This window comes from Rhea americana, unplaced genomic scaffold, assembly GCF_003343005.1.
Source record: "Rhea americana isolate MKP2758 unplaced genomic scaffold, rheAme1 scaffold_26, whole genome shotgun sequence".
NCBI classification, from domain to species: domain Eukaryota; kingdom Metazoa; phylum Chordata; class Aves; order Rheiformes; family Rheidae; genus Rhea; species Rhea americana.
In genome coordinates this window covers 4,849,467-4,863,734 of record NW_028186379.1, presented here as the reverse complement: position 1 = coordinate 4,863,734, position 14,268 = coordinate 4,849,467, and the positions used below count along the sequence as shown (strand labels likewise).

General features: G+C 38.4%; 1 protein-coding gene across 1 annotated transcript in view; it reads right to left on the bottom strand.

Annotated features, from left to right (window-relative positions):
- The window catches only part of HIBADH (3-hydroxyisobutyrate dehydrogenase), a 77,209-nt gene extending 70,933 nt beyond the window's left edge, over positions 1-6,276 (bottom strand). The window contains exons 1-2 of the mRNA XM_085307542.1: positions 6,121-6,276; positions 1,825-1,934 (exon numbers count right to left, since the gene is read on the bottom strand). Coding sequence (XP_085163668.1) covers positions 1,825-1,934; positions 6,121-6,267 — 257 coding nt within the window. The 5' untranslated portion in view covers positions 6,268-6,276. The remainder of the gene's footprint in view (positions 1-1,824; positions 1,935-6,120) is intronic.
- Positions 6,277-14,268: the final 7,992 nt, after the last annotated feature.

Genomic DNA, 14,268 nt, shown 5'->3' with positions numbered 1-14,268 from the left:
TTCACATCCTTTTTTCCCCCTCAATGTTTACCACACGCACGAACTCAAATGATTAACTGGCTGGGCTGTATTATAAGAGCAAGTACTGCCAATCAGTCCTCAAAGCACTGCTATCCTGGATACAACTCTGCCACAGCTGCTTGCCCAGCTTTGTGGGACTGATCCAATTACCTTTCTTCCCTGAAGAGTTTAAGCTACAGAGACTTAGATCAGCTCAGTCCTGCTTTGTGAGGAATTAAACTAAGGACAGTAATGGAAGAAACCAATTAGTATTTCCTACACTGAAGGGAGAGCAGAGCATCCCTCACCTCTGTTTCGTTTTCTCATCACTGCACCTTAATAACACCCACAGTAAACTATTAATAGAGCTCTCAACAGTTTTAGACAATCTACTATACTTTGTTCTTCTCGATGTAGAGTAATATTTATTCCCTTACTTTATAAAACTGGATAGCAATACTATCCTATATGATCCTCAAATGTATTGCATAGCTGTAGACACTGCTAGGAGCAATACATTACTAGTTGAAATACTTTTCAAACACTACTAATTAATTTGGCAAGTCCAGAAACTCTGTGCATTTCCACTATTAGAATTCTGCAAATAATTGATTTTAAGCTCAGTGGAAATCTCTCCACAAAAGTTTAAAAACACTGTTTCAAATTAAACAAACTCTTTAGGTATTTTCTTGCATAATATATAGGGAAGAAAATACCTAAGTGATACAGTTTTTCTTTCCAAACCTCAAGATTAAAACCCACCTAAAATTGTAGAAAAAAGCAAAAAAAGGGTTTCTAGGGAAAAAATATTTGTAAAAACAATTTGTCTAACAAATCAGTTAGATATAAAAATGTTAATCTGAAGCTAATCATCTCCAAAGGAGACTAATTTCATGGTTTGGAGAATGGGTAGGGAGTGGCTCCCCTTTCAGGATTTCAGAAGCGTTATCATAAAACATAYGACAAATCAGTACTTCAGTTCAAGACCCATTGTAAAGACCTGAAACCTGGCTCAAAGTCTGAAGACTTTCAGAGTGTATTACTACTGAAAATATCTCTGTGTATTTTTCAATAAGACGAACTGTAAAGGTGAATAAATCACTAACTATAAACAAAAAAAGCGTATTATCTCTAATAAACCAAACGGTCAGCTGTGATGTTGATCTTCATGCTTAAGTAAGAGTAGATGTAGACAGGACTCCTGCGTATCCAATAGGTTAATTTGGCTTCAGGTTAAATAAAATATTAGATATATYAATGTTTCTGAGTCTGAATAATCTTTACAACTCACTTTTACCTATGAGTCTTAGAATCCCTTTATCAACAGTAAGGTGCCTGCCGAGACAAGAGATGTTAAGAGTAGAAATTAAGAAAGCCTTGTCAGCTAGTCTATGTTACAGTACTTCAGTACCATGAACTTGATGGCATCTCTTCAGAGCATTTACACGATTTCAAATCAAAGAAAAAAATATTTGAACAAATAATTATTACCAGCAAATAGTCTAGCTAAACCTGTCTGTTAATATATCTATACACATTATAGTAAAAGAAAGTTAACAACTTAGATAATATTTATCTCAAATTCATGTAAGTTATTATTCTACTGAAAATAGAACAGGACCTTAGCCAAAACAATTCAAATATCAATCACAGTTTAAGAGAACTCTTGTAATTAGAAATAACAATARTGAGAAAACAGGAGAGTATCAAGTTAAATGCACTAAGGCACGGCAACACAGTTGAAGCAACAGTGATCATTTGATAACCAATGTAATATAGCTTTGAGTATGAGTGAGAATTCTCCAGACTAGAGTACACACTTACTTTAGAATTCCATTTGCTCCCGTGTAAACATCTACTGCATTTGGGCTGGAAGGCAGCATGGTGATAATTCTGTCTGCTCTTTCTGCTACATCTGCTGGAGAATCCATCACCTTTTAAAGGAAAAAAGAAATTTTATGTAAGCTTCTGCTTCTTGAAAAAGTTAGAGAAGGTAAACATACTTGTTGAACCTGTTATAATCACTTGCAAGCCATCAGTCACAATGAAGCTAGGTGGAAAAAAAAAAAAAAAACAAAAGAGAACAGAACACAAGACAAACTCTGCCCTCATAACAAAAAAGTCCATTTATTGAATTCAGTAACCAAAACACAAAAACAAAACTCCCAAAAGCAAAAAGGACATTCTGTCATGGAAGTTCCTCCAGAACATTCATCAATGGCTATGCAAGCATCAACTAACTGTTACAGTTATTGTTGCTAAATCTATTAATAATAAAGAGTATCATTAATATTATAATGATCTGTTCTGCTAGCTCTATTACAGGCTGTGGGTTTTTAAACTTCTAAGAATGCCTTAAGCAACATTTTTTATATACTTATTAGTCAATGTGAATGAATTTGAATTTCTACAATGCATGGTGTGGAAATTAATTAGGGTTAAAGAAATTGCCATTTAACAGCTACCTGAAAACGTCGTTCCCTTTTATAAAGTAGACATATCAACCAATCAACTACCTTGTTTCATCATTCCTCATCTATTTAAAACTACAGGCATTTGTTATCATATTTTGGTTAGCTTTGATATTAAAGGGCACTTCTTATGTAAATATATTATCTTATGATACACAATATATTTCTAAGTTCTTAGCATCAAAAAGAGCATTTGGAAGACATGCTAAATAATCTCTTGAAGGACTTCTGAGATGTGATAAGATGATGTCCTTGTTTTACAATAACCATGGAAAGACTGTTAATATTCACTGAACAAATTCCTTGCATGAAAAAAAAAAAAAAAAAGAGCAGAAATTGGCATAGATGGGACTTAGAACATACAGTTTTTGCTTTTAAAGAAAAGGTTAAGACTACATAACACATCTGGTATAACGCACAGTTATAAAAGGCAATGTATCCAAGTCCAAACCAAACCAGAAGTTAGGCAGAATAAATGAAGCAATTACAAGCAGAAAAGCTTGTACACTTGATTAGCTAATTTCATGATTGATTTCTCTGGAGAATGGAGAGCCGAGCTCTTCATACAGGAGTATGACACCTATGTGTTTAGTTCTGAGTATCTCAGCTTCAGTTCAGTCTCAAAGTGTATTATTAAAGGAGAGGAAGCATGTAATTGCAACCTGGATTTATATACATCTTCTTAAGCGAAAATATTATCTCCAATATTCTCAAAGATTTGCACGTTATCAACTGAAGATTTCTGTGGCTCATTTCCATCCTTGAACCAGAAGTTGAAAAACATACTATATTGGGCACACAACTTAAAAACCATGGCAGCCTCACATTCTCATTTCACTGTGTGGATAAGACATAGCTATTTTATTGCTATTTTACAGATTTAAACAATGCCTAAAGCAACACAGATGTATAGAAGACATAGTACAGTAACCATTTGTACAGAAATGCAATCATTCCATCTATGTCTTTCAAAATAATAACATTATTTTTAAGTGAAGAAAATGACATTAAGAAAGTACAAGGACTGTGACAGTATTTCCACAACCATATAAAGGAAAGTGGTTTTGTTGTGTTGAAGTAGGTAATATGTTAAAGTGGAAATGTCACTCTTGTTTTTTTGATACTGTAACAAATATGATTAATGATCCCAGAGGAAATCTACCTAGATGGTACAGTAAGCAGCATATGAAAAAATTTTATTTGGACCTTCCTGTGTCAGAAAAACTTAAATGTTTTGAAAGCTATTAAGAAGCATTAAACATTTAAAGTCATTAAGAATGCAYATGCAACTTTAAAAAACACACCCAAATACTAGCAAGTAACAACAAATTATTAACATGGAGCATACTGGGTCAGGGTAGCAGCCCACCAAGGTCAGCATCTGTTCTGATACTAGCCAGTTTGAACAAACTTTTCAAACAGGCAATAGGATGCAGGAGACTTTTCTTCATACATACTGCTCATTGGTTTATRCCCTCCAGTATGCATATATGCTTATATTTGCTTCAAAATGCTTTTCTTTATATTTACTGCAAGTAAGTTAACAGTTCTGCTTATGTGAAATACCATTCTCACTGAATACACTGGTAAAAAGCTCCATTTTTTTACGCTGCTTTGCTTATCAGATGACTTCAGTAACACCAGAACTTCCAAATTCTCAAAGATATGTACACTTCAGCACAGCAACTGGGTGACACAACCACACTCCACTGTCCAAGAAAGAAAATGGTAACTATGAAGGAGGGGAAGAAAACAGTAGAGAAAATGGGCATAAGCAGGCTACTCACTCACAGCACCTTTCAGTACTCTTGTCAGTAACCTTGCAAGTTTTACTCTGTTCACCAGCAGCAGGAAGGTCCTGCCTCCTGACATACACTACTTCTCATTGCTTCAGGGGCTACAGCAAATGCAGTTAGAAAATATGCARACCTACAACCAAATACCTCTCATCCTTCATGTACTCTGTAGCACTGGCTTTAAACAACGGATATTTGACAACATTTGCTGTCTCCTGGGGGATATTTGTTCACCCTTGCAACACTGATGGTTTTGCCCTACCAGTCAGACCAAAGGAAAAGCAGCCCTCGGAGTCCAATGTTGCTTCTACAGCAGTTTCTACAAGGCCCCCTGGACCCACAAGTTTCCAAGTCCTGCAAAAACCACTGGGGTAAGATTTACACCTATAGATCAAGAAAAGGAAGTTATGTTCGGATATTTACTCTAAGTGTGTTTTATTTGTATTTAAGCCTACCCGTGTATTCTCTTAGTGATTTACAATCTTAAAACAGGCTTCTGCTTTATTTTTAAAAGCAATACAGTTTGCCTTTAATATTACGTTAATTCTAGCAGTGGATGCCAAAGATTCTATTACTAAGGCGATAATACGTTATCCAAATCATCAGCCACATCATTGTGGAAACAGAATTAAAAATGCAATCAATTGTTCAAAACAGACTTCTATTTGCATAACCTCTTACTCGAGAGAGCTCTGCCTCATGCCTGAGAGTCTCAGCTGTTTTAACAAAATAAATACAATAGCCAGGAAAGCAAGCTGTAAAGCTTACTTTTCCACTTATTAARGCCAAAAATCTGTAATTAGTCAAGTGGGCCTCCAATAAATTATCAAYAAGTGAACATTATCATTTTATTTTTTTCAGAAATCTTGATACCATCTCCTCATTCAATACAGCTGCTGTTAGCTCCAACAGCTTAGACTCTGAAGGCATACAGTTCTATCTCTAGYTAGCTACAATTTTCTGCCCACTGCTGGATAAATTCCTTCTATCTTCTACACTGTCACAACAGAGTATTATTTTTGCATGTTCTTTTGTTTCAGTCTTATGTACCTATCCATCCATCCATAAGTAATGGCAACTGTCTAAATTTCTATAAGGTATGGCAAAAACATACAAGTAAGTTTCAGACACTCAAAAAAGACAATCACAACCATGTGAAGAACTGAATGGGTTTCTGGGTCTATTAACCCAGTCAACAAAAGCAGTAGCACTGACTGGAATGGGGCCAAGATTTCACAAGGTATATATACAGGGCAGGAAGGTAAACCTCCTTAATGTGATCAATTTCCTTCCCTCCTTTTTCCTTTTCATTCCTTCCTCTTCTCTCACCATAACCTTCCTTGCCTCTAAGAGAATAGCCACTTAAATAATTGGATTTTTCCTCTGCCCCTGAGGACTGCACCTTGAAGCAGCAGGAAAGCTCGTATGTCCCTATAACCTTAACAGCTATGCCAGCAGGAATTTTTAACTAGGGTCACCCAGCCTAAAAAGGTCAAAGTAGGAACCAGATGAAAAGCAGCCCACTAGCCTTCTAGACCCAGGGGAAGAGGAAGCAGGAGAAAGGAGGAGGTGAAAGAACAGGCTGTCAACCTAGTCTCATAAAAAGAAAAAAAAAACACCTATAGAAGCCCAGCAAGGTAGCAATTCTAGCTAACAGCATGACAAAGACTTAGGGTGGAACCACATCTATGCTCCAAGTAATACCCCACAGATTCAGAGCACATTCACTAAGCTGTTTTTAGTTTTGAATGTGCTTTTCACCAAGAAAAAAATAGCTTGCTTAAAGAAAAAATCACATGCAAGAACCATTCGATAAATGCAGTTGTTTGAATAAAGAAAGGTTATTACTATACCTGAGCACCCAAGTCTTGAAATTCTTTGCAAGCTTCTGGGAACACATCATACGCAATAACTGGATATCCGTGTTTTACCAGGTTTTTTGCCATTGGATTTCCCATGTTACCCAGCCCAATGAATCCGACTGGGGTTTTGGAAGCCATAGCCCTAGAACACACTGATTTAAAAATAATAAATATCAATATATTCATATTTTAGAGAAATGCATAACAATGATGCAATAAAAGCTAGCATGTAATCTGTCTGCACTGATATAGACAACTTAAATATTTAGGCTTAAAAAGTACATAAATATGAATCCTATTCCACATAATTTAAACCATGAATTAGAGCTTACATTGCGCTACAAATACTGTCTGAGAATGATTTTCCTATCTAGCAAAGAAAATTATTTTAGCTAGGAAAATTTGGGTGTTTCAAAAAGTATAGTAATAATCAAACTTGAGTAATGTCCCTAAAACCTAAGGTCTTAGGTTCAATAACAGATGAAATCAAACACTGGCTTAAAAAACACTGACTTGCCTCTGTTTTGTCATGTGTCTCAGGCCTAAACTGGACGAGAAAAAACAAGTTTTATACATATTTTGTAGACTGCCTGTTTGCAGCAATAGCTAACTTTRGCTACAGTCCTGGGATATAAAACCTGCTCTCTAGAAGCGGACTAAGGCTGCCAATTTATTTCATGTAGCCCCTCACAGATAATACTGAACTGTTCTGACCCTGTAGTCAGTAAACCACTAACCTAAAGGTGAAAGTCTCAACAGTAACACAGCCAATCCTTAGAGCCGTGTGATCACTTGCACTACAATTTACAAGCAAGCTCTTAAAACTGGAACAAATCACACTATAATGAAGCTTTTATCAGAGTAACAGCTGTACTCTATTTGCTGTACTACCACGATAGAACTATATACCACAATCTACAACTTATAGAACATTACAATTTCAGTCAGTTGCTTTTCATCAGTAGATGGRTAATATCAAATGCTAAGCAGTAAGTAGCGCTGTAGGTATTCATGCAGTGTAATCGCTATCTCATCATTCTGAACAGCCCTAATCTAACATCAGTACAAATCTGGCAGTTCCTAGATTTCTTTGTCAATTACGTAAGACAATTTTTCCTTAATGACAAAGGAAAAAGTGATTCAGAATAAACACTAAGATACATGGCAACTGAGCAGCCAGAAACAAGAATAAGTAAGAGTAAACTACCACAACTCAGTACACTTACAGAAAAAGTACACAACCCGGATCTAGATTCTAAGAGGTCTCAATGCTTAGTAAAGAATCTTCTCTAGGCCAATAACACTTGATTAATCATTTTAGTTTTCTGACTTTAAGCTCCTTCTTAGCCAGCAATGGTCATGCTCTTTCATCTGCAGCACTATTCTGGATGTGCCACATTCAATAAATCATGTTTGTTGAGAGAACTTTGGTCTGAGACAGTTTCCACAGCTGACTGCAGCAATGACATAGCTAGAGAAAGAGCATGATTAAAAAAAAAATGTACTGGGAAAATGCTTAGTGCAACTAGGGTAAGTCATAAAAAGAGCAGYTGCTTTATTAAGAAGTGCTATACGTCAAATATAGGAAACAAACAAATGAGCTTAAAACACCATCATCAGCCATAACCACCATCTTGAAGTCTCTTCTTCTCATAGTTTCTGAGTCAGTCTTCCCCAGTACATTTACATTAATCTCAAACTGTTTCTTTTGTTAGCCGGAAGCTTTCGGCTTCCTGTGGAGGTTCAAATCCTGGTCTTCGGTGCCTTTCCTTCTTTATTCCTTAAAATCAGTGGAGCTTATTTACCCTGACTTTAGTTAAGCCTTAAAACAGCCTTCTCTAGTATCCTSGTAGCCAAATGGAGGACATATGCACTGGATAGTTACACTACATGATGGAAGAAGTATCAGCTGCACTGTAGGGCTTAAACAAATAGCCAATAGTTCAAGGACTAACAACAGACAGTTGTGAGCTGTGTTCCTCAGATGTCAATACTGGGGCTGTTACTGTTTAAATCTTCATCAATGACTTTGATGAAGGAACATCAGTACCCTAAGCAAATTCATGGGTGATATCAAACTGGGGGAAATGGCTGGCAAAYTGGAGGGCAGGGCTGCCATTCCAAAAGACTTCAACAAGCTGGAGGAATTCTCAAGCACTAGGATTGTCAAGTGTTCAACAAAGACAAATACAATGTCCTGCACTTGGAATAGAAGACTCCTATGCATCATCACAGGCTAGGGACTAGCTAGACAGGTTGCAGCTCTGGAGAAAAGGATCCTGCAGATTCTGACAGCAAGTTGAACATGAAGTAGTGCATCCTTGCAGCAAAAACCTAATGGCATATGGGGCTACATTAGCAAGAGCAAAGTCAAAAAGTCAGTTGAAGAAGTTGGTGACTGCCCTCTACACAACACTCATGAAGCTAGCTCTGGAACTGTGGACAGTTCTCTGTTCCCTAGTACACAAAAGAAATGGACAAACTGGAGAGAGTCTGACAGATGTCCATGAAGATAGTTGAGAAGCTGAAGYATGACATACGAGGAAAGGCAAAGGGGACTGAGTTTGTTTAGTCTGGAGAAGCAAAGACTAAGGTGGAGATCTAATTGCAGTCTTCCACTACCTATGCAGAAGGGGAGTTACAAAGCAAGTGGAGCCGTCCCTTCACAGAGCTGCACAGTAACAGGACAAGAGGAAAGCTGCAGGCAGGGAAATGCTGACTGGAAAGAAGGAAAGAATCCCTCATGAAGACAGTAATTCTGCACTGGAACAGGCTGCACAGAGAATCTCCATCCTTGGAGTAACCTTGGGGCACTCTGAGTAAACTCATCCAGTTTTGATGTTAGCCTTGCCTCAACCAGGAGTTCAGATAAATGATTGTCAGATGTCCCTTCCAAACCTTTTTTTTCCCCCTTCTTCTTTCTATGAATACCAAGTAAGTAACTTCATCAGAAATCTGGCTACCACTTCTAGGCTCTTTCTTCACTTCTACCCTTCTTTTCTCATACTACCTCACAGAAATCTAACCATCATCTAAAACTAAACATCAAGAAATCTCTTAATTATCTTCAGAGAACCTTCTGAATACCTTTTTCTACATCAGTACTGATATCAGCAGTGATGTCTGAGCCTAGAAGATCGTGATTCTGCTAATTTCTTCTTCACCTTATCTGAGACACAGCCTTTCTCTCTCCGCTGTACTGGTGYGTCTGGTTATTTCTCCCTAGGTGCAGGACTCTGCACTTGCCCTTGTTGAACCTCATGAGGTTCCTCTCTGCCCAAMTCTCCAGCCTGTCCAGGTCTCTCTGAATGGCAGCACAGCCCTCAGGTGCATCAGCCACTTCTCCCAGCTTGGTATCATCAGCAAACTTGCTGAGGAGGCACTTTGTCCCTTCATCTGGGTCACTGATGAATAAGCTGAACAGGATGGGACCCAGTCCTGAGCCCTGGGGGACTCCACTAGCCACAGGCCCCCAACTAGACTCCACACCACTGATGACAACCCTCTGAGCTCTGCCATTCAGCCAGTTCTCAATMCACCTCACCATGCACTCATCAAAGTAGGAAGAGCCCACACTTCCTGAGCATTGCAGGAGCCTCCTGGACTGTGTGTGCCTAGCTGTGTTGTCCTTCCAGCAGATATCACAGTGGTTGAAGTCTCTCATGAGAACCACAGCCTGTGATTGTGAGGCTACTTCCAGCTGTCTGTAGAAGGCCTCATTGACTTCCTCTTCCTGGTCACACGGCCAACAGTTGATCACCATACCTAATAGAGCTGATTTCATACCTAACAGAGCTGATTTCAATTAAAGCTGAATCAAAGATACTTAAAATCCTGGCATATTTTAAAAYGGCTATTTAAGACAGGCAGCTTGCCAAGCAGAAGTTGTTTAGATGACATGATTTTTCAGATTTTGATATTAGATGACACTCCACAGGTGCTATCATGAAAAGTGATATCCAGCTTGGACACCTAGTAACTGTTTACAGTTACAGATACATGACATAAGCTTGGTTTTTAAACAAGTGTATAATTCAGACATCTACACATTCATATTCTGCATACATATATGCTTAACTAATCCCATCAACTGTATAAGCCTTTGCAGAAACTGTTCCTGTGGTACAGAGTCCATTTTACTTTAACCATAAAATCTAGAGTATCTTGCACAAGTAGTACAGGATCTTCAGCRTTCTCTTGAATCTGTGAGCAGATTTCCTCTGTGCCCTATGTCTAAGAGGACTCCATTGATGATGATGAGGCTCTAATTATGAACAGAGCTTTGAGAAGTCATTCTACAACAGAAATATTAGATGTAATCTACAATTTCACATAAATTTTCCCTTTAAAGTATTTTTTAAAAGAATTAATGAGTTCATGAATCACTGATTGACTGTTTTTGACCAGAACATGTCCATTAAGACTGCAAATTCAGAAATGCATAGATTTAATCCTGTCCTTAGAATACTTGGCCTATCAATGGCCTAAAACTTCAGTCTTGTCAAGCTACAGTGTAAGGATGCTGAAAAGCAATTTTAACATAAACCATGACAGTTATTAATTTAGGAGATGATTTCAGATGCTTATATTTCATTTTATATTATCTCCTAAAGTAATTATGCTTACAGTTTTAACAGGATTTCAGCTCCAGTGTGGCCTTGAATTCACTGCAAACACTAGACTGCAGACACTATAATGTGTACTGCAGAATATAACTTTTTGTATTCAAAGAGAAATGAACTAAGAGCTGGATAGGATCACAGACAGGAGAACTAAAAAAGGTCCGGTACGCTCGTACTCTGACGGAAAGCACAGTCTAGCTGGCCAAGAACAGGACTGAGAATTCAGTAACTCTCAAATCATAATCTCAACTATAACACTTACCTTTTGGCTTAATTAAGGATATTTTTAATTAAGTTCACCAAGTTTCTAGTTCCCTAGGTTAGAAGCCATAGCTGTTTTCTACAGCCAAGTGGCATCAATGTATTTGACACAAGCGTAAGAACCCACATATTCTTGTTCCACGGATGAGAGTCCTAATTAGAATGGCTGCAAGTCATTTTGTTCTCTCTGCATCTGTGAAATTTTGRGCTCTTTTACATCTAGTACCAGAGATTTAACAGGAATGTGAGAYGTCTATAGTGAGAGGAAGCTCAGCCACTGAACTTGCTGCTTTTGCTCTGAGCTTTATGATAAGTTACAGATACATACGCAGTGTTTTCTCAAGGAGAGGGAGACATGATAACAGTTCAGTATGTGCCACTGTGGCTTTTGCCACTGATCTAGCATGTACCTGAATTTCAGGTGCAGATACAACAGCTGGTACTTCTGGCTTCAAGAGAAAGCCCCTACCAGCTTTCAGAACTCAGAAACCATCTACTGAACTAGATTCTGGAGGGAACTAGAAGTTAGAGATGCCAGCTGTACACATGCAGAATCAGGTCCTCCTGCTCCTAGAAGCTTTTGTCAGTGGAATCTAAAACGTCCAGGGTCACAGGCACATAAAAGTTATGCAGTGATTTTGAGCACTGCACTCTGCCAAAGTAAAGGAATAATTTAAGGTTATTCCAAGACTCTAAATTTGACCTTTCTGCATCAAACACATCCCACTTGATTCTCCTCGCCTCTGTCTTCTCATGAAAAACAGACATGCTATCTCTTAAGGGACAAAGTCTTCTTATTTAATTTTTCTTATCTGTAACTATATCTAATTAAATGTTTACTAATGCATTAAAGACAAAAACCACTGAAGTAAGCACTAAATTAAGCATTTTCCTCTAAAACAAACATAAAGTGTACACTCAATGCCTTAATTAACGGACTGGACTTAATAAAGTGCTGGACTTGGAGCAGCAGGTCTTCCATCATAATCTTTRTTCAGTAATTAATGCTATTATGCGTCAGAGCATGGAATCATTCAAACACTACAGTGTACCAAAAGAAGCACAGTTGAACTATTAATTGAATGGCCTTCACACAGAACTATTTGTGAGGACAGTCACATGTGGCTCACTAGCAGGGTACTGTCGTCTTTGACAAACAGCTCCCTCAAATGACAAATCTTCAGTCATCAAAGATCTTCCCTTCTCAGCCATCATACCTTATCAACTCACTTCCACTCCACTAGCAGTTCCCAGAAAGGACTTCTTCACATCCATGAAAAATGTGTTTTAAAAGAAGGTCATATACACCCTCCTTGTGAAGCACCTTTGCCAGCAATTCAGCTGCAGATCACAAGATGAGATGGTCTTCGTCAACTGTTCAGTTTGCTCTTAAACAAACACACACATTCAAAATGTGTCCTTGAAAATCTCTCCTTAGCTATTTTCCTCATAGGAGATTAACAGCCTCTGGTATAAATATATAAAAGAATCAATTCATCATGGCTTGCCAGCTGCAAATAACTACTGAGCAAGCAACTAAGTGCTTCATTTGAGTAACATTCAACAAGTGAATTATGAAAGACCACTAACAGAGTTGTCACGTTGGGCAGCTCTGTCAGAGCTGACAGCTGTATCAGAGCTGTCAAGAGTTTCTTCACTGGTACAGTGTTTCACTCAGTATGATGGACAATGAAATCACTACATAAATCTTAGACTACTCAGAATGAAAGGAAATGATGGCAAGCCTAGTAAATATATTAGAAATGTATTCTGAATGTATTAGAAATGAGCTTCAACACTGGGTGAAATTCTGTTCTACGGAAGTTGCCTGCAAAAGTGACACTTTCTCCTCATAATCTAAGTAGTCACAGTTTCTCACTCAGGTCTTCAGGCAAAGAAACCTTGTCCATTTTTCAACTTCCYGGGCAAGGGTAGTGTTTTGTTTTGCTTTTTGCACCTGGCCTCACTGCCAAAAAACTGAATACCCTCCAGTTTCTCTACATTAAACACAATCATCTGAATATTGATCAAAACAGCATTGTTCAAAGTCCTTACAGAAACATCTGAGGACGAGATGCACAAAAACTTCAAAATACAGTGAAAGCTACTGGTAGTCAAACTGTGGTATCACGAAAGTTACTAAATACACGAACAGGYCCGTTTTTATTTAACTTTACTAGCATGTGACCACGTATACCATTGCACCTGAGCTATTAGCACAAAATCAGAGCTGCAATTATGTAAACCATTTCATGCATTAGTGGAAGAGAAATAGTCAAGCAAAAATACCACTGAAAACTAGTTTGAATAAAGTGTCAACCCCAYTTCATTGATCTGTTTTAAAGAGGAATTAGAATTTTTCAACTTGCTTACTTAGAAATGATTGAGTAGGTAATTCCTGAATCCCTTTGTCAAGTATCATTTTAGAATCACTAACTGTTTTAAATAATATATTTCTTCCACTTCGCTACATGAAAAGTCTTCATCTGTTAGTTTTTTGGGATTGTAACTATACAGTGACACACATGAGCAACAGATGGTTATCAAAAAATGATATTCAAAAGACTACTGAAGCTGTATTTCCAGTAATCTACTTCAGCAGATGAGATAGTTTCAAACACTGGTGTGATTTTGAAGACCTAGAAAAGGGGAAAAGAGCTGGGCTTCAGCTCAGTAAACACATTATTCTCTCACTTCGCACAGACAGGACATTTAAATGCTTCTGTTCCTTCCACTACATGTGAGTTAAGCATGTGTGTGAATTATGCAAATAAATTAAGCCTGAGGAAACAGGAATTCTAATAGGAGAAAGTGCTGCTTCAGTATAAGGAAAATAACCAGATACTACCATGGAGAAAGCTGAACAGCCCAAATCTAGATCACAGGCATGGTTAACATACCACTACATCTACATAAACACTTGCAGGCTCTTTTAATTTCCACGCCCACTATTGCAAATGATTGAAAACATTTATTAAGCTACTCCCCCCCCGAATGTGTATAAATTATTTGAGGCTTGTATTAACAGTTAACACCGTGGTAGTGACAATCCTGCCGTTCCACGAAGCGTTTTCACTGGCGGTCCCTGAAGCTACCACCACCTTCGCCTGAGGCGGGCAGCTCGGGGGCCCGTCACGCGYGGGCGCGCGCGCAGGCGAGCGGGCGGCCGTTACGCTGGGCCTGCCACGCGCGGACGCCCGCGGCCACGCGGCGGAAGGGCACCGGCGCTCCGCGGCCGAGCGCCGAGGAAGGCGCG